This window comes from Cladosporium halotolerans (genome assembly GCF_011745625.1).
Source record: "Cladosporium halotolerans strain TM138-S3 chromosome Unknown Sca14, whole genome shotgun sequence".
Lineage (NCBI taxonomy): Eukaryota > Fungi > Ascomycota > Dothideomycetes > Cladosporiales > Cladosporiaceae > Cladosporium > Cladosporium halotolerans.
This window is the reverse complement of record NW_027191465.1, coordinates 560,553-577,602: the sequence shown is the minus strand read 5'-3', so window position 1 is coordinate 577,602 and position 17,050 is coordinate 560,553. Positions and strand designations below refer to the sequence as shown.

General features: G+C 57.7%; 5 protein-coding genes across 5 annotated transcripts; 1 reads left to right on the top strand and 4 right to left on the bottom strand.

Annotated features, from left to right (window-relative positions):
- Positions 1–253: 253 nt before the first annotated feature.
- Positions 254–2,219, bottom strand: bipA (Endoplasmic reticulum chaperone BiP; the record flags this gene model as incomplete). Its single annotated transcript, XM_069373961.1, has 4 exons — positions 1,793–2,219; positions 1,386–1,695; positions 310–1,330; positions 254–256 (listed from the first exon to the last, which is right to left on the bottom strand). The coding sequence occupies exons 1-4, from the start codon at positions 1,959–1,961 to the stop codon at positions 254–256; spliced, it is 1,503 nt and encodes a 500-aa protein (XP_069229566.1). The 5' UTR covers positions 1,962–2,219.
- Positions 2,220–6,066: 3,847 nt separating this feature from the next.
- On the bottom strand, positions 6,067–8,592 carry WHR41_05355 (uncharacterized protein; the record flags this gene model as incomplete). The annotated part of the gene is made up of 1 exon (XM_069373960.1): positions 6,067–8,592. The coding sequence occupies one exon, from the start codon at positions 8,590–8,592 to the stop codon at positions 6,067–6,069; it is 2,526 nt and encodes an 841-aa protein (XP_069229563.1).
- Positions 8,593–10,085: 1,493 nt separating this feature from the next.
- Positions 10,086–12,922, top strand: WHR41_05354 (uncharacterized protein; the record flags this gene model as incomplete). Its single annotated transcript, XM_069373959.1, has 2 exons — positions 10,086–12,674; positions 12,733–12,922. 2 exons carry the CDS (start codon positions 10,086–10,088, stop codon positions 12,832–12,834), a joined length of 2,691 nt encoding a protein of 896 aa, XP_069229564.1. The 3' UTR covers positions 12,835–12,922.
- Positions 12,828–13,850, bottom strand: WHR41_05353 (uncharacterized protein). Its single transcript, XM_069373958.1, has 3 exons — positions 13,673–13,850; positions 13,143–13,324; positions 12,828–13,084 (listed from the first exon to the last, which is right to left on the bottom strand). The coding sequence occupies exons 2-3, from the start codon at positions 13,264–13,266 to the stop codon at positions 12,990–12,992; spliced, it is 219 nt and encodes a 72-aa protein (XP_069229568.1). The 5' UTR covers positions 13,267–13,324; positions 13,673–13,850; the 3' UTR covers positions 12,828–12,989.
- Positions 13,851–14,069: 219 nt separating this feature from the next.
- On the bottom strand, positions 14,070–15,545 carry WHR41_05352 (uncharacterized protein). The gene is made up of 2 exons (XM_069373957.1): positions 15,452–15,545; positions 14,070–15,396 (listed from the first exon to the last, which is right to left on the bottom strand). The coding sequence occupies exons 1-2, from the start codon at positions 15,515–15,517 to the stop codon at positions 14,212–14,214; spliced, it is 1,251 nt and encodes a 416-aa protein (XP_069229569.1). The 5' UTR covers positions 15,518–15,545; the 3' UTR covers positions 14,070–14,211.
- Between the last annotated feature and the right edge of the window lie 1,505 nt (positions 15,546–17,050).

The following is a 17,050-nucleotide window of genomic DNA, read 5'->3' as shown; positions in this document are numbered from 1 at the left end:
GCGGAGTGCCAGGGGAGTGAAGAGTGGAGAGTGCAAAGACCGAGGCGAGAGAGCGGGTTTTGTGCCCATCCGGGCCCGCGTACTCGAGGCAGTAGCAATAGTACTGGAGTGAGCAGGTGCAGGCCACGTTCCGGGTAGGTGCCACGCCCTGGGGTAGGCAAGTGCAGGCCTGCACTACCTCACCTGAAGAGGCACGAGGCAAGATCCCCTGACATTGGGAAGAACTTCACGGGTGGGGAAGGGGAAATATTACTTACTGCGACGAAGTTAGCAATTGAACTGTACAGTGTTCTGGGATTTATTACTTGCCTTGTCCTTAGTCATCGTGCGCTCACCCTCAAAGACCTGGATCAGGACCACGGGCTGGTTATCGGCGGCGGTGGAGAAGATCTGGCTCTTCTTGGTCGGGATGGTGGTGCCACGCTTGATGAGGTGGGTCATGACGCCGCCAGTGGTCTCGATACCAAGGGTCAGAGGGTTCACATCCATGAGGACGATTTCCTTAGCCTCCTCCTCACCGGACAGAACACCACCCTGAACGGCAGCACCGTAGGCAACAGCCTCATCGGGGTTGATACCCTTCGAGGCCTTCTTGCCAAAGTACTCCTCCAACATGGCCTGAACCTTGGGGATACGAGTGGAACCACCGACCAGAACAATGTCATCAATGTCGCTCTTCTTCAGCTTGGCGTCCTTCAGGACCTGCTCAACCGGCTTGAGGGTCTTCTTGAACAGATCGTTGTTGAGCTCCTCGAACTTGGCGCGGGTGAGGGTCTCGGACAGGTCGTTGCCCTCGTGGAAGGCCTCGATCTCGATCTTGGTGCTCATCTGGCTGGACAGAGTGCGCTTGGCCTTCTCGACCTCGCGCTTCAGCTTGGACATGGTCTTCGCGTTCTTGGTGATATCGGTGTCGTGTTTCTTGTTGTAGGTCTTGGTCAGATAGTCAACAACGCGCTGGTCGAAGTCTTCGCCACCGAGGTGAGTGTCACCGGCGGTGGCCTGGACCTCGAAGACACCCTGGTCGACAGTCAAGATGGAGACATCGAAGGTACCACCACCGAGATCGTAGACGATGATCTGGCGTTCCTGGTCGGTCTTGTCGAGACCGTAGGCGAGGGCGGCGGCGGTGGGCTCGTTGACCACACGCATGACATTAAGACCGGCGATAGTACCAGCGTCCTTGGTGGCGGCACGCTGGGCGTCGTTGAAGTAGGCGGGGACGGTGACAACGGCGTTGACGACCTTCTCACCGAGGTACTGCTCGGCGACCTCCTTCATCTTTCCGAGGATCATGGAAGAAACCTCCTCGGGGGTGAAGGTCTTCTCAGCGCTGTGAGACCATGTCAGCAGGTGTTCCGTGTCTCCGCAGTTCCGCAAATGCTTACCCAGAAACCTCGACGCGGACGCGAGGCTGGCCGTTCTTCTCGACAACCTTGAAGGGGAAGTGCTTGATATCTCTCTGAATGTCCTTCTCGCTGTACTTCCTGCCAATGAGACGCTTGATGTCGAAGATGGTGCGGTGCGGGTTGGCGGCGAACTGGTTCTTCGCCGCATCACCGACAAGACGCTCCTCATCGTTCCAGGCAACCCAGGAAGGAGTGATACGGTTACCCTGGTCGTTGACGAGGATTTCGACTTTGCCGCCCTTCATGATACCAACGCAAGAGTAGGTGGTTCCGAGATCAATACCGATGACTGAGGAAAGTTAGCGAAACGTGCTTCCCGGAGCGATCCATTGTGATCTGAGGCGACTCCGCGCAAGCGAGCGCCCACGGGATGTCCATTGACTTACCAGGTCCAGTGACAGAAGTATCCTTAGCATCCTCCTGGGCGTTGGCCGAGGGGATCATGCCCATGAAGAGCATGGGCGCCAGAACGAGGGCACAGATGTAGAACATGGTCATCCACGGTGAGGTGGAGGGCGCTGACCGGCGGCGCTGGTCTCTGGAGTACCGAGCCATCGTGAGGGAGGCTGGCCTGTGATGTGTGGTGTGTAGGTGGAGTGGTGTCGCCCAAGCAGTGTCGCTGAGCTTTTTAGCTTCACCTGGCGGGCCCGATGGAGGGGAAGGGCTGTCGTCGACCCGGAGTCAAGGGGGGTATGCGACGACGTAGAGGGAAGAGAGTGGTGATGGATGAAGGATGGGGCAAGCAAGAGCAGCCAGTCTCGTGCTTGAAGTATTTGAGGAGGAAAAGGCCAGACAGCGCGATCCGATGCGATGGACCAGCTGTCCCTTTCCGCGCGATTCGCAGCATCTGAAAGGCCAGCTTTCGGCTTTCCGTCGCATCATAGCGCTTGGCGCTTCAGGGTCCGCGAGCAGCAGCATTCCCGACTGGGCCCTAGCGCGCGCTGCCTGAAACCGCGCTGGACCTCACTTGCTCCTTCATATGGCGATGCGACCGACTATTCGCTTGCCACATGCCTAGTGACTGCACGGTTGGTTGACTCACGCTGGTATTGCGTGCAGGCGTCGAGGACAGCTGTCTACATCTCTTTGTGAATACCACCAGAAGCTTCGAGACGGTGGTTGTTCAGCGCAAATGCCACATGTGCAGACTGCTGGATGTAGGCTCCATTGAGTAGCCTAGCGCTATGCTCACATCATAGTCCCACGTGTCAGTATGCACTTCCTCACACCTCGAAATCGCTTGTGCAAGGTCGTAGGATATCGCTTATCCATGATCGTAGGATAGATCAAACCAAGTGAATGAAAGCCGAGTCTTTCACGTCTCATGTTGCAGTCAAGTATTTACAGTGAATACCGTCGTCTCACGCGTGGCCCTCTGTACTGCAGTCATATCTTTCACTGCAAGTCTCCTGATCATGTATCGTTCACCTCCAGTGCCGCCCGGGGAAAAAATCACAGCTTGCTGGTCCAGTCACTCTTGCGCTCGGGAGACAGCCCCAAGTAATATACCGCCGCCATGACTGCCAATGATTGCTTCTGGTTGATACTCATGCTTTCGGGGCTATCCGTTTACCTAGCCCGCAGTCTCAACAACTCCTGGAATCGTTCTCTTCGGCGCCATGGCTACCTCCTCGCCGCGCGATTCTTTGATCTGGCCCGGATTATCGCTGGAACAAAGGCATTCGTCGTAACGATCTTCTTCTACCTCGTGGCCCGAGACGCTCTTTCGCTGCTGGATCGAATAATCAAAGCGGCCATCTCTCGTTACACGGCCCCCCATTCGAGTCCTCTTGCGGCAAAGACAGCTTTCCAGAAAGTCAATTCAATCAATGCCCAGCTCCGCGCATGGATTGAAGAGGATGCCGAAACAGCTTGGAGACAGAAACAGGAGGCCAGAGATAAGTGTTTGCGTCTGGCCCGAGAAGAAAGAATGAGATTTCGTGTCGAGTGTTGTGAGAGAGCCTCTTCAGAGATGTAGAAAGGAAGGTAATGTCTTTGGTAGAAACGGTAGCAGCATATTCGCTGATGTCATGCCCGCAATGCCGTTGCTGAGCTGATATAACGCAGACGCGAATATGCTGGAGGACTCAATGCACTGGAGGATGCCATCATGGATGGGATGCGTAAGGTATGTGCTCCTAGGTAGTGGTATCAACGACACTTCACTAACATGCAGAGTTAGCAGGCTTCCGCGCAACGCGGTGCATTCAATGATGATCCTCGAGTATCAATGCGTAAGCGGGCAACATATCTGTCTCCATCGACCGTGTCACGCGCCAGCGCGCCGATATGAGTCTGTTGTCTCGGGGGGATTGATGAATATGCTAGATTTGCAACATGAGGTAGCATCTTTGGTATCGACGAGCCCACCCCTTTATTCACTCTGTTGCTACCTCAGGCTCGTCTATCGTCCATCTTACCGCGCGTGCTCGCGCGCGCGTACCTTCACGTCGCCCCAGCCACCGGGATCTCCCTCCCGCCGCGCACCTCGCGCATCTGCGCGCACCTGCGTTTAACCTCACCTCACTCCCGTCGACCGGGAGCCCCGCTCCCGCATCCCGTCGAACACAACAACAAAAAGCTCCGCGTCTTGCAACTTTCTCTCCCCTTTTCCTTCCCCGACGACTCCAGCACAAGCACCACGCCGCCGCCGCCGCCATGTCGACCGCCGCCGCCGCCGCCGCGTCCGTTGCTCGCCTCGTCCCCCACGTCGTCGACATCCTCGTCGCGACGTGGTTCGCCCTTCTCGCGGGCGGCCTCGCCTGGGTTGTTTTCTTCGCGCCTGGCGAGCGCATCGAAGAGTGCGCTCCAAGCACTCGCGCCGCCAGCGCCGCCACGCCCTCGCCGCCGCCCGCGCCCCGCCGCCGCCCTGAGGACCGGTTTCGTCAGGCGGCGGAGCCAGTGAAGCCTGTCAAGGCTCCTCACGAGTTCCGCCGCCGGCCGGTGTACTGGGCGGCCGCACCACCAAAGACTACCGGCACAGCCGGTAGCACTGTCACCAACTGGCCACGCCGACGCCTCCGGCTCAACCTCGGTGTACAGCAAAAGACCACTGTCGACGGTGTCGACAGTGGCAACAGTGAGCGCCAGAAGCTCACTCCACTTCCGCAACCCCCGGCCGCGCCGCAACCGCCCCTCGAGGGGCCAGTTGCCTGCAACGCCGGCAACACCAACGTCTGGGATCAAGAATCCCCTCCCTCCAACAACCTGCTGCTCCTGGACGACACTTCAGCTCGTTCAGCCGTGGGCTCCTGGCTCATGAGCGTCGCCTCTTCCCTCGCGACGCCCTCCGGGAGCTCACGTACGAGCAGCAACGCCGTTTCCTGGTCGTCAATCTGGGACTCGGCTTCCGGTTCTGGTCGGAGTGGGTGAGACACCCCGACGGTGGTGCATGGGATCTGCGGAAGATGGATCTCGCGACGGCGAGAGAGGTGGAACAGCTGGTGCATGCCGCGCACGCCTTCGTCAAAGGGCTGTGCGCCGAGCAGACCACCGGCTACGAGTTCCTCAATCTCGTCCTCGCCGAAGTAGAAGACCTGCGCGACCGCATGGACAGCGGTATCGCGCAGGCAGAACTCGGCCGCCGCCAGCTCGGCCACTTCGAACACTTGGCTGGCATGCACCATCTTGGTCGCTGCTACGCCAGGCAGTTCGCGTGGCTCGCTGGGCTGCCACAGTACGGTCGCTGGCAGCTCTCTCGCTTCGCCGAAGAAGCAGAGAAGCACCAGACCCTCCTCCAGCTGCAACAATCACCGCCGCAGGAGCCGCAGCAGCAGCAGCAACAACAGCAGCTGCAGCGGGAGGAGGATCTGCGCCAGCACCAGAATGTGTGGCAACGGCGGCAGCAGGAGTTCGGAGAGGAGGAGGATCTGGCCACGCAGTTGGCAGAGGAGTTCGGGCGGCAGTCGTTGGAGGGCGAGGAGGAGACCGGACAGAGTGCACCACTTCCTCAGGTGCCTCTCACCCCGGCTCCGGCTGCACAGACGCAGTCACTCGCGGTGATGGGGACTTTTGTGCTCCCCGACATGGACTTGAGCGCCAGGGCTACGCGACGCACCACCACCGCGCGCAGGCCCGCTCAAGTCCAGGAGCACTGCCCTCCCATCACCAGGGTGACTGCTGACAACACCGAGGGTTACGGGGCCGAGCAGTACGCTCTGCCTCCTCCCCCTCGGTTTATGCAGCCACCCTCTGGCTCCATCGTCGCGGGGACCACTGTGCCTGGTCAACAGGCACAGTGGACCCCACCGCCAGCCTCGGTTCCATCCGGGTACGTTCCCTCGCCGTGCTGGCCACCCTCCTCTGGCAGGAAGTAGACAGGGCAATACTGTCGACACTGTCGCCCTTCCAAGGGTGAGACAGTGCAGTATTCACATGGACGCAGACGGGACCGCAACATGCAATCTGGAGCACGACAAGCACGGCATCTTATCGCCGACTCATCTTACGGTCTGTCGCTGGAGGACGCTCATAGCATGGGCTCTGCCCGGCGGCTATGAGTACGTCACCGGAAGACTTCGTGGCTTGCAGCATGGGCTTTGCCCGGTGGCTGTCAAGTCATGTCGTCGACCGGACTTCACGACGGACTGTTTGTGTCCAAGATGAGGCTTCGTGCTCAAGAGATTCATGTTCGGGTGTCTGCATAAGTCCATCACCCGCCCTACTTCCTCGCCACTCTCCCCCCTTGACCCTCATCATCTTCGCCATCCAGCATGATGTCGTGGCCGCTGCCTTCCCTGACGAAGCGCCCAGCGACGGCTCCCACCACAGCCACCACACACATGCACCACCAGGCCAGGCCAATGACACCCCTGTTCAAGCCAGCGCCATACAGCCAACCCGCAAGCACTGGCCCGACAGTCCTGGTCAAGCTCGAGACACTCTGCGCCACACCATGCACACTACCAAGCACACTTGGATGTGGACAGCAGTTGTTCACTAGAATGGCAGTCGAAGGCAACGCGAACGTGCGAGCAGTCACCTGCACGGTCAGCACAAGCGTGATACCCAACCAAACCCACGCGCCTGACGCCTGCTCTGGTGGCGAAGATGATGAGGGTACTATCGCCAGATATGGCGCCAAGAAGTAAGAGACAGGGAACAACAACAGACTCCATCGGAAGGAGCGTGTTGTTCCAAGCTTGAAGCTCACAGTCGGGAACAGCAGTAGCTGCATCGTTATTCCAATCACTCCGAGGATTGCAAGTGCCGTGCCGATACTCGGCGGCGGCAACGCAAGTCCACCGGTAAAAGTGAACGGAACATGCGGCCTGTAACCCGGAGGCAATGTGAGCGATGGCCTGTCTCGATCTTCTCCTGAGGATGCCGATGGATCGAAGCGTGGCGTCGACAAGAAGACAAACCACAAGTTGTTGAACGTCCCCACATGCATCGCCAGCATACCGTGAGCAATGAACGTCAAGACCACATTGCGAGTCCAAATACGACGGAACGGAAGCTGGCGCCGCACCCTCGGTCTCTCAACCTCGTCGCGCGCAGCAGGCTGCAACTCCACATCACCTGCCTCGCACGCCACGACGTCTCCGGCCAACGCAGCATACCCATGCGACTGCCGAGACCCAGTACACACCCTCAAGACCCACCGGCTGAAGCGCAAAGGATAATCCGGCTTGTCTCTCAAAGCCTCCAGCGTTTCTTCCAGACCAAACAAAATACCCAACGCGCTTCCAACAAGAAAGCATGCGTTGACAACATTCGGCAAAGCGTACGGGAACCTCATCAACCACCCCACGCCGTCTTTGCCGCCAATTGACCCACCCGGTCCAAAGGTCTGAGGGTAGCTGCCGACAGGATCGGCCAGCCAACCACCCAGCAGTGGCCCTATGATAACACCAATGTTGAAGCACATTGGCATCAACAAGAACGCCCTGCTCTGGTACTTTTTCTCGCGCACGATCTCAGAGATCATGGTCCGCATGACACCGATGTTGCCATTGAGCATACCACCCAAACATCGCCAGAAGACCGCAGCCGCGAAAGACCTGCTGAAGCCAAACCCAAGACTTCCGACAGCGGTCCCAAGCAAGCCGATCAAAATGACTCTCTTGCGCCCAAGGCCTTCCCAGTCTGCAAGTCGGCCCCACATAAAAGCCGTCAAGAACTGCGCACCGGTGAACGACGCCGCGAGAATACCAGCCTGGCTCGCCACCATGCTGTCCGACGGCGCTTCTCCATTCGGCAGCGTGAACGACTTGAGCTGATAAAACATATAACTCTGCAAGCCTTGCTGCGTCAACGGCTCAGACAGCCGAGCGAGCGTCAAAATCGCCAACTGGCCCTTCTTTGGCAACTCAGACCACGAGATCGGCCTCGCCTTCTTTTCCACCGGCGCAACCGCAGGCTCGTCCTCGGGATGTGTCGCAACCGCAGCCGCAGGTCGTTCATTCAATGCCGCGGCATCGCGACCCAGCAGATGGTCGGCCTCTTCATCGCCGTCCTCTGAATCCTCTTTCTTGGAATCATAAACATCATCATCATCAACATCTTTCGCCTCACCGAAGCTTTCATCATCCTGCCGGGCTCTGAAGCCCGCGCCAGCTCTGGAATTCTCAAGCGACGACGAAAGCTTCGCTCTCCGCTTCAGCGCGGCAGCATCGCGACCAAGCAAACGGTCAGCCTCTTCGCCGTCGTCCTCAAAGCCCTCTTTCTCGAGACTATAAGCGTCATCGCCGTCTTTCGACTTCTCGCGGCCCTGGCCGTGTCGCTGGGTCTTCAAACCCAAACGAGCCTGGGACTTCTCCTCCGACGAAAGCTTCGTGCTCCCGTTCAACGCGGCAGCATTGCGACCAAATACACGGTCGGCCTCTTCGTCATCATCGTCGTCTCCAGAATCCTTCTCCTCGAGACCATAATCGTCGTCGTCCCTTGACTGCTCGCGGCCCTGGCCGTATCGCCGGGCCTTGAAGCCCGCTCGAGTCCCGGAATTTTCGTCGTCGTCCTCAGAGCCTTCTCTCCTCAAGGCATCAAAGTCGTTATCGTCCTTCGACTGCGCGAGGCTCTGATCATGTTGCCGGGCTTTGTAACCCTCAACAGCCCGCGCCTTCTCAAACGACACCGAATGCGTCGTGCTCGGACTCGCCAGCAGCGTGCTCGCCGTGCTGTCTACCTGCGAAATGGAAGATTGCGCCGAGTGCGACGGACCTCCAGCGTTGTGTTCTCCGCTCATTCGGCGTTTGCTCTCGCGACGCAGCCGAGACGTTGGGGCAAAAGCAAAGCGCCCACCGCAATCCGGCTTCGTGACACCTGCAAGGCAAGAACACCGCCGCTGATGGCTCGAATTCGTCAGCAACAATGATTGCCGTCGATCAGAAATTCCGAATCTCACGAAATATCAAAGCCGATCTCGCGAAACGACCGCACGAAACACACAGCCGAGCGACGTTGAGGCCAAAGCAAAATGCGCCTCAAGGCCCCCCACCGCGATCCGACGCTCGTGAACCCCGCGACGCCAAATCGCTCCGGCCGTCGACTCGAACTTCTCAGCAACAACGATTGCTGTTCGACCAAAGAGTCAAAAAGACTTCCGCGAATGGATAACGACGACCACGCGAAAACGAAGTCACGAAAAACACAAAGCCCAAGCGCTCGCTCCACAAGCTCTACACAAGTACCCGCTTACCGCGCCGGAAGATAGGCAAACAGAGTTTTGCCATGCTCTCCAAGAAATGCGGGCAGAGTCCAATGGCAGCCGACTTCGGCTGGCTGAGCTTCCACATGCGGTCCCGCTTATGCCGTCATGAATGCATGAAACGACTTTACGAGTCGACGCAGCGTGTGTTTACAACCAAAATCATGACCTTTTCTTTTCTTTTCTTATTCGTTTGAGCTGTTGATGGTCTTCTGTTTGGGTATGGCGCAAAGGCGTTTTGGGTTTGGGATTGGGATAGATTGGGAAGGTCACCGCCATGAAGCAGAAACGACTATACGAGTGCATGCGGCGTTTATTGAAAACGAAAGAAAAGTACACAAAATAATGAAAAAAAGAAGCAGAAGAACAGAAAAACATAAAACCAAAACCAAGACCAAAAAAAAAAACAAAAAAACGCCTTCATCATGAACGGGATTTGTCGGGAAGGTTGTCGAGGTTTTTGTTCATTGAAACAGGTGGTAATGGGAGTATTGGAGAGTGAGTCTGCTGGAACAAGCGGGACTTCGCGAGGCTAGTGTGTTGTGTTACAGAATCGTTTGGGGCCTGGGAGTGGGACAGATTAGAAAGCTTGTCCTTCATTGAGCAGGTGGTCATGGAAGGTTGGAGAGTTATGAGTCTGCTGGAACAGACTAGGTATCGATGGGAGTTGAGCAAGTCTACATTCGCCAAGGTCATTTGCGAGCGAGCGCATTGGCATACGATAGATCGGTTCGTCCACGAAGACGATTAGACCGCACTAATGATAATGAAACACTTCCTAAGCATGTAAACCCACCTCTGCAACTGTATTTCTTGTGCTGTGCTGGAGACCCAGAACGCCCATCCCTGCCTTAGGCACTCAGCGTTTGCTCCACAAGTGGACCTGCCACTTGACGTCTCACGCGAGCGTCGTTCGCCAAGTCAAGGCCTACGGACAAACAACATCGTGCTTTGCGAACCTTTAGCGAAATCCCTTTCCAAGTTACCAAACATTCCTTGCGATGCTTAGCACCTAGACGACCGAACCAAAAATGGACGATCTGCTCGGCGAAGACTGGCAAAGCGCACCCAAACAGCCAGCTTCCGCGCCCTTACAACCCAACAACTTCGCTGCAGCCTACAACGGATTCCGAGCGAGTCCGCAACCTCAGCAGCAGTCGGGTAATGCGTCGCCGCTCAACCTCAGCCGCTCATCCAGCACGGTCAACAATGCGCCGAAGATAGGTTCTAAGCCGACCACGCCCGCGGGCGATGCCTTTGGAAACCTCACTTCGCTCCCCTCGCAAAAGGCCGCGAACAACCTTTCGATCCAAGAAAGGCAGAAGCAGTTGATCGAGGAGAAGAGGAGGCAGCAGAACCAGCAGGCGCAATTGTGGGACAACCTGGGCAGTGGGAGGGGAACACCGGATCTTCGAAGTCCGTCCCCGGCTCCTGCGCAGAGCACCGGAGAAGACGTGGATGACATACTGGCTGCTTTCAATCGATCTGCGCCTGTAGACAAGGCTAGCCACTATCCTCCTCCACCGTCTGGCGCAGCGAGCGGCAGAAGCACTCCCGCAGCGACCCAACCCGCTGCGGCCGCGCCTACTCCCGCAGCAGCTTTCGACGACGACGACGATCCTTTTGGTTTGGCTGAGATCGCTCAGAAGAGCAATGGACACGCGAGCAAGCAGCCTGCGCCGGCGGCGACGGACGAGGACGATATTCTTGGAGATCTGGGAAGACCTGTTGCGCCAAAGCCAGCCAGGCAGCCTTCGTCTGTGGCTGCAGCGCCTGAGTGGGATGAGAATGTGGCATCAAACAGATCTGCGCGAGGAAACGAGGCGCAAGATCGAGCGCTCGCGGAGCTAGTCGATATGGGGTTCCCTAGTGATACAGCGGAGGTGGCTCTGGCCGAGACTGGCGGAGATGTGCAGAACGCTGTAGGCTGGCTCTTGCAGCAAGCACATGCTCAGTCCAAGAAAGAGGCCCAAAACGAATCGCAACCGAGACGGCGAAGCCCCTCTGGAGGAAGCCGGGGACCAGCCTCGCGGCAACGGGGTGATCAGGATGGAGCGGCGCCCAGTTGGATGCGCGAACAAAGCCGGTCGAGCTCGGCGGCTCGGCGTCAGGACAATGGATCACCTGCTGAAGGCGACAGAGACGCATCGCAGATGGCTTCGGAGTTTGGCACCAAGCTTTTCAAATCGGCCAACTCGATCTGGAAAGCTAGCCAGAAACAGATGGCGAAGACGATGGCGGACTTTCAGCAAGAACGCAATACCAACCAGCCTAAGTGGATGACAGAAGGACCGAGTGGTGGCTCGAGTCGATCGAACAGCCAGCGACGACAGCCGCCGCCATCGGCAGCGCAGCAAGCGACGGATGAGGCTGCTATGTTGGATGCGCCGCGTGAGGTCCTTCCGCAGAGACCTGCGAGGTCTTCTGGCAGAGAGACATCTCAAGGTCCTCCAAGCCGTGAAGCAACACAACAACCTCAACAGCGTGCCTCACCACAGCCAAGGTTTATGGAGCAGCAGCCTTCGCTTGACAAGCGACCGACAGCGAAATTGAGTAGACAAGACGTTGAGGACCAATCTGCGCAGGCCTACGTCAGCCCATCCAGGAGGAAGAAGACAACACCGAAGCCTGAGCCTCAGCCTGAACCAGAGGTTGATCTCTTCGGTCCAGCACCAGCCAAACCCGCAACGACTACGACCGCACCCAAACCCGCTTCACGACCTAGCGCAGCACCTAGCCCACGTCCTCAAGCTGCACCGCGATCTGTCCCGCCCACGTCCCCTTCAGCCCTTTCTTCTTCAGCGGACCAGCGCAAACGTGGAGGCGAAGCTTTCAAACGAGGAGACTTCGCCGCAGCCCACGAGTCCTACACCGCTGCCCTCTCGCCGCTCCCTCCCACCCACCCCATCGCAATCATCGTCCTTTGCAACCGCGCACTCACAGCCATCAAAACCGGCGACCCCAAACTCGCCGTCTCCGACGCAGACCAAGCCCTCTCCATCATCGGCCCCAGCCAAGGCGCCAACGAGTCCATCGACCTCGGCGCCGGCGAAGGCGCAAAAGACATGCGCGAGTCCTTCGGCAAGGCCCTCATGCGCAAGGCCGAAGCCCTCGAGCACATGGAGAAGTGGGCCGACGCCGCCGCCGTCTGGAAGCAGGCCGTGCAGGCCGGCGTCGGCGGCGCTGTTGCGATTCGAGGCCGCGACCGCTGCGAGAAGACCGCCGCGCCCAAGCAGGCTCCTAAGCCTAAGGCTGCGCCCATACGCAGCGCCGCGCCGTCGGCTGGCAAGGCCCCGCCCGCGAAGAGCATGGGCAACAGCATGCAGCGCCCGGCGCTCAGCTCTGCGACTTCTGCGGAGGCCGTCAAGCGGCTGCGCGAGGCGAACGCGGCGGCGGAGAAGGCGGACGACGAGAAGTTTGCTCTGACTGATGCCGTCGAGGCGCGCTTGACGGCTTGGAAGGGTGGCAAAGCGGACAACCTGCGGGCTCTGCTGCAGAGCCTGGACGGCGTGCTGTGGGAGGGCGCCGGGTGGAAGAAGGTCGGCATGAGCGATTTGGTGATGCCGAATAAGGTCAAGATCGTCTATATGAAGGCAATCGGCAAGGTGCATCCTGATAAGGTGAGTTTTCATTGTGGAGTTGGAATGCGTTCTCTGGGACTAATGGATCTTTTCGCAGATACCCCAAGACGCCAGCACAGAGCAGAGGATGATCAGCGGAGCCGTGTTCAGCACGCTCAACGAGGCTTGGGACAAGTTCAAGAAGGACAACAATCTGTGAGAGGAGATTGTGCTCTCGGGCTTTCCGTATTGCTCAAATCTACCTGCAGTCTTGTGCTTCGCGACCCATGTTCCCGATCATCCCCCTTTGATCTCCTCTTTGATGTCCCCCGTGTAGAAGCTTGGCTTGTGCTCGGTGTCTTCCAGTACTCTTGTTCAAGTGCGTGAGTGTACTGTCACAGGCTGTTTGGCATCGTCGCCAGCATGCTCCTCCCACTTAGTAGCAGGTTCGTCGGTAACTGGCTTGCAAACTACCCATGACAATTCGTTAGTATGTTCCGCGATCTGACCGAGTTGACATGCTCTTACGGTCGCCTTGCGAAATGGACCCAGCCTTCTCTTCGCGCACGTTCCCGAGCACCACTCGTTCTTTGCCGGAGACGTGGATGTTGCTGAAGGTTCTCGCTTGATGCTCGTCGTTCTGTTCTTCCATTTCTCTGGATTCGCTGCGTGGATTGTCTGAATGTCTTTGTGTTGATCTTGCGGCTGCCCTGTTGTTCGAGTGAGCGTACTATGTTCCTGAAGGTAACAACCCGCGGGGTGAGGCTGAAGGATGGACAATCCGTTTTCTGGTTCGATCGAGGGTGTGAATGTTTGCGCTCCTTAGATCGAGATGTTATCGCGCACTCGTGACCTTTGATCGTTCTCAAACTGCAACCCATGTTCTACCATAGATGTGATCCGACCGTGAGACACCAGCCCTGCATCGCTTCCCTGCGCCATCAAAAAAGGAGAGATTGCGCATCAGGCCATCGAAGCGCTGGTTGATAGCCATCAAGTTGATGATGAAGAGCTCAGAAATACGCTCATTATGCAGTTCTCTTGATGGTTTGCCTTACCTTTATCTACAACAGATGTGATCCGACCGTAACACACCAGCCCTGCATCGCCTGCGTGCGCCATCGAAAAAGGAGAGACTGCGCATCAAACCATCAAAGCGCTGGTTGATAGCCATCAATATTGATGATGAAGAGCTCGAAAATACGTCAATTCCGCTGCATTCTTGATGGATTACCTGATCTTGAGGCCTCAAGGCAAGTCGAGGCAGATGTATTGTGCTTGTGGTACCGCAGCTAGCGCCGGGCTTATCCGAGCCAATCACGTCGTCGCATTCTGAGTTGGGCTGCCTGTTCAGCTTATGCCTTAGGTCCCTCGAGCCTTCATGGCGAGTTCTAAGTAATTCTGCGAGCCACGCTCGATCGAACTTGCGATAGAAAAGGTTTGAATAGCATGGCACTGTTCAAGAACGATATGCAATTCGGAACGCATTATTCGTCAAAAGCTGCAACTTTCCTGGTGAACTCGATCTAGAGTGGCATTCATTGCAAACGCTACAGACATCCATCTCCATCAAAACCCCTCCTAGACTCCCCAGTCATCAATCCCACGACGACCCATAATACTGCCTGCCCGCAAACCTCATCCACCCGCTCCCCACATCAAACACACACAGCACAGCCTTCATCCACACGTCCCCCAGAATCCACAGCCCATCGTGGTTCTCCTGCACGCCGCTGATGCACAGGTCCGGCCCGGCCTGCAGGATCATGTCGTCCGGGTGGACGTTGAAAACCTTGCCCTCGACGCTGACGCCGAACGTCGGCGGCGTGCTGCCGCACGGCACCGTGTACAGGTTCGTGGCCTCGTCTTTCCAGCCGGGCGGGCGGAAGGCCTCGGCCACCTCGAGCGCGAGCTCGTCTTCGATGTACACTAGAGACGTGCCGGAGTCGACGATGGCGTTGACGCGCGTGCTGTCTGGGTCGGAGGGGTCGAAGGGGCCTTTGAGCGGGGTTTTGCGCGGGTTGCGGCGGGCGTCGGCGGCGGAGGCGAACTGCGCGCCTGGGTCGGCGGAGATGGAGAAGCCGTCGACGGAGATGGTGTAGAATTGGTATTCGATTTCGCCGGAGGTGCGGTTGATGCCGACGGGGATGATGGGGGTGGAGATCCAGGTTGGGCCGAAGGGGATGTTGGGGATGCCGCCGAGGGACATCAGCCCGCCCTTGCCGGTGTAGTTGGGGTCGCGGGTGAGGGCCATGCTGAAGACGGGGTCGGTGGTGTTGGAGCGGTACATGTTGTCGAAGAGCGTGTTGTACTTGAGGGCGCGGCCGGGGACGGCGTCTTTGGGGACTTCGCCGACGTACATGGAGGTCAGGGTGCGGTAGGCGAAGCCGACGAGGCCGGAGGAGACGCCGTCGCCGTTCCAGGCGGCGTAGTCGACGAGACCGAATTCTTGCGACGGGACTGTGATGTCGGCCATGGTGAAGGTTTCGCGGCCCATGAGCCCGTTCAGTGTTTCTCCACTCGCGTAGGAAAGATTCATGCTGCGATCGACGAGTTTGCTGTATGTGGGTGAAGACAACTTATCGTACAGAGGACCAAAGAAGCAATCTGCTTCTGGGATTTGGATGTCTGAAACCGGATCGAAGCAGTCAAATTCTGTAATTACCAGCCAGGGATCGGAGCTGCCTGTGTCGATGACTACGTTGAATTCCTGGCCACCCACAGTGATTGGAGCGAGAAAGATGGTCCCGCCTGCGATGTCAAGCATTTCCACTGTCCCAAACTGTGGCATTGTAAGTCAGCCACTGTGTATGCTATGTATCGACTCTGCGACTCACTTGCTTAATGCGTGAGTAGTACGGGTCCGCGCCGGAACCCTTGGCTCTTATCGCATTGATATACATTGAGCTCAGAGAGCTCCCTTTCGTTCTCTGCAGCTCCATGATATTTTCCGTGATCTTGGGCGTCCCTGACAATGGCAAAGGGTCGTTGACAGCGAGTCTGCTAACAAAGAACTCTTCTCTAAGATCTCTGGGTATCCGCGGGCCTCTGTGCGCTTGTGTCGATGTCGCAAGAAGCAGGCAGAGGATGGCACGGGACGCCATCTTGAGGCTTTCGCCCGGTATTCGTAGTGGCTCTGGCAGTCTCAAAGCTCAGGAATTGGTAGTGATCTTCAGGCCGTGGAGTGTTTGTGGTTGTGAAATAGCTGTATCCGCTCTGCCGTCAAAAGGTTCTGTATGACTCTCATGTTACAAGGCAAATGGTCTGGATGGCCTGACAACCAGACCCTCAGGCCGTGCCATGCAGATTCACGCGGGTCCATTGTTGACAAACGGTAGGAATGCTTGCCATTTAGCAAGAAGCTCCTTGGCCCGCTCACTGGAATGTCTCTGAATTCGCTCCAGTTCCATGGCATCGGCTGTGCCGGTTGGCCGTGGAGAGGCATGTGGAGCGACTAGAGCTCGTTCGAAGAAATCGATTCATTGTCTTTCAGTACTGCAGCCCATAGCTCCACGCAGTATATCCACTGTACCTCGGGGTCACGTTTGGACGCCCGTTCACTGTGGGTGCCATGCTATAGGTTGAAGCTGTCAAGATTGCATGTATGGGATACGCGAACAGTCTGGTTCCTAACTTAACGGCACTACCGTCCTCAAGGACCGTAGGTGCAGGGCCTCACGTAGATCGGACAGACGGCGTAGCGGACGGAGGTGATGGCTCTGCGAGCTGAGGAGGTCACAAACATGTCATGCGCAGCAGAGGGCACGTTAGACTGCGGAATAACCCAGACACATGGCAGGATGTTGGCGGGATGATTGGCGTGGATGGTGCTTGTCTCCCCACAGCGTGCTAATGCACGACATGGGCATTGGGCATTGGCCGTGGGCTGCACGCGGTGCAGCAGCGGAGCGGAGCCATTGATGCGAACGGTGAAGCCGGCGGCACGAGGGCGCGTGGTTGGCTGCGGAGATGCGTCACCACCACCGCGCAGCCCATCGCCATCCCACCAAGCTCGCACCGAGGGGTCCTCGCCCGCCGGCCCACGAACCACCACTTGATCGCCACGCGTCAACAACTCCGCCTCTTGCTCGCATCCTCGGCGATACCCTCTACTATACCGTACAAACTCACACGGTACCGCGACACCAGCTTGCACCGACAGCAACGCTCGATCCAACGAACAAAGGACGCCCACATCGCCACCGCGAAGCCGATCGATTATCGCATCACGTCTCACGCCTCCACCACACCACACTCTTCACCACCACTCCCGCATCCCACTCCGTATCTCATCAAGTCTCCGCTGTATTTGCGCGCACCAAAGGGAACGCAAAATTCCCCTTACACCCTCACTCCATCCTCCCGGAGATCGTCTCCCGGCTTCGCCTCCCGCGCCTTTAAACACGCCGTGCCCTGCGAGGTCACAGCCAGGTGCA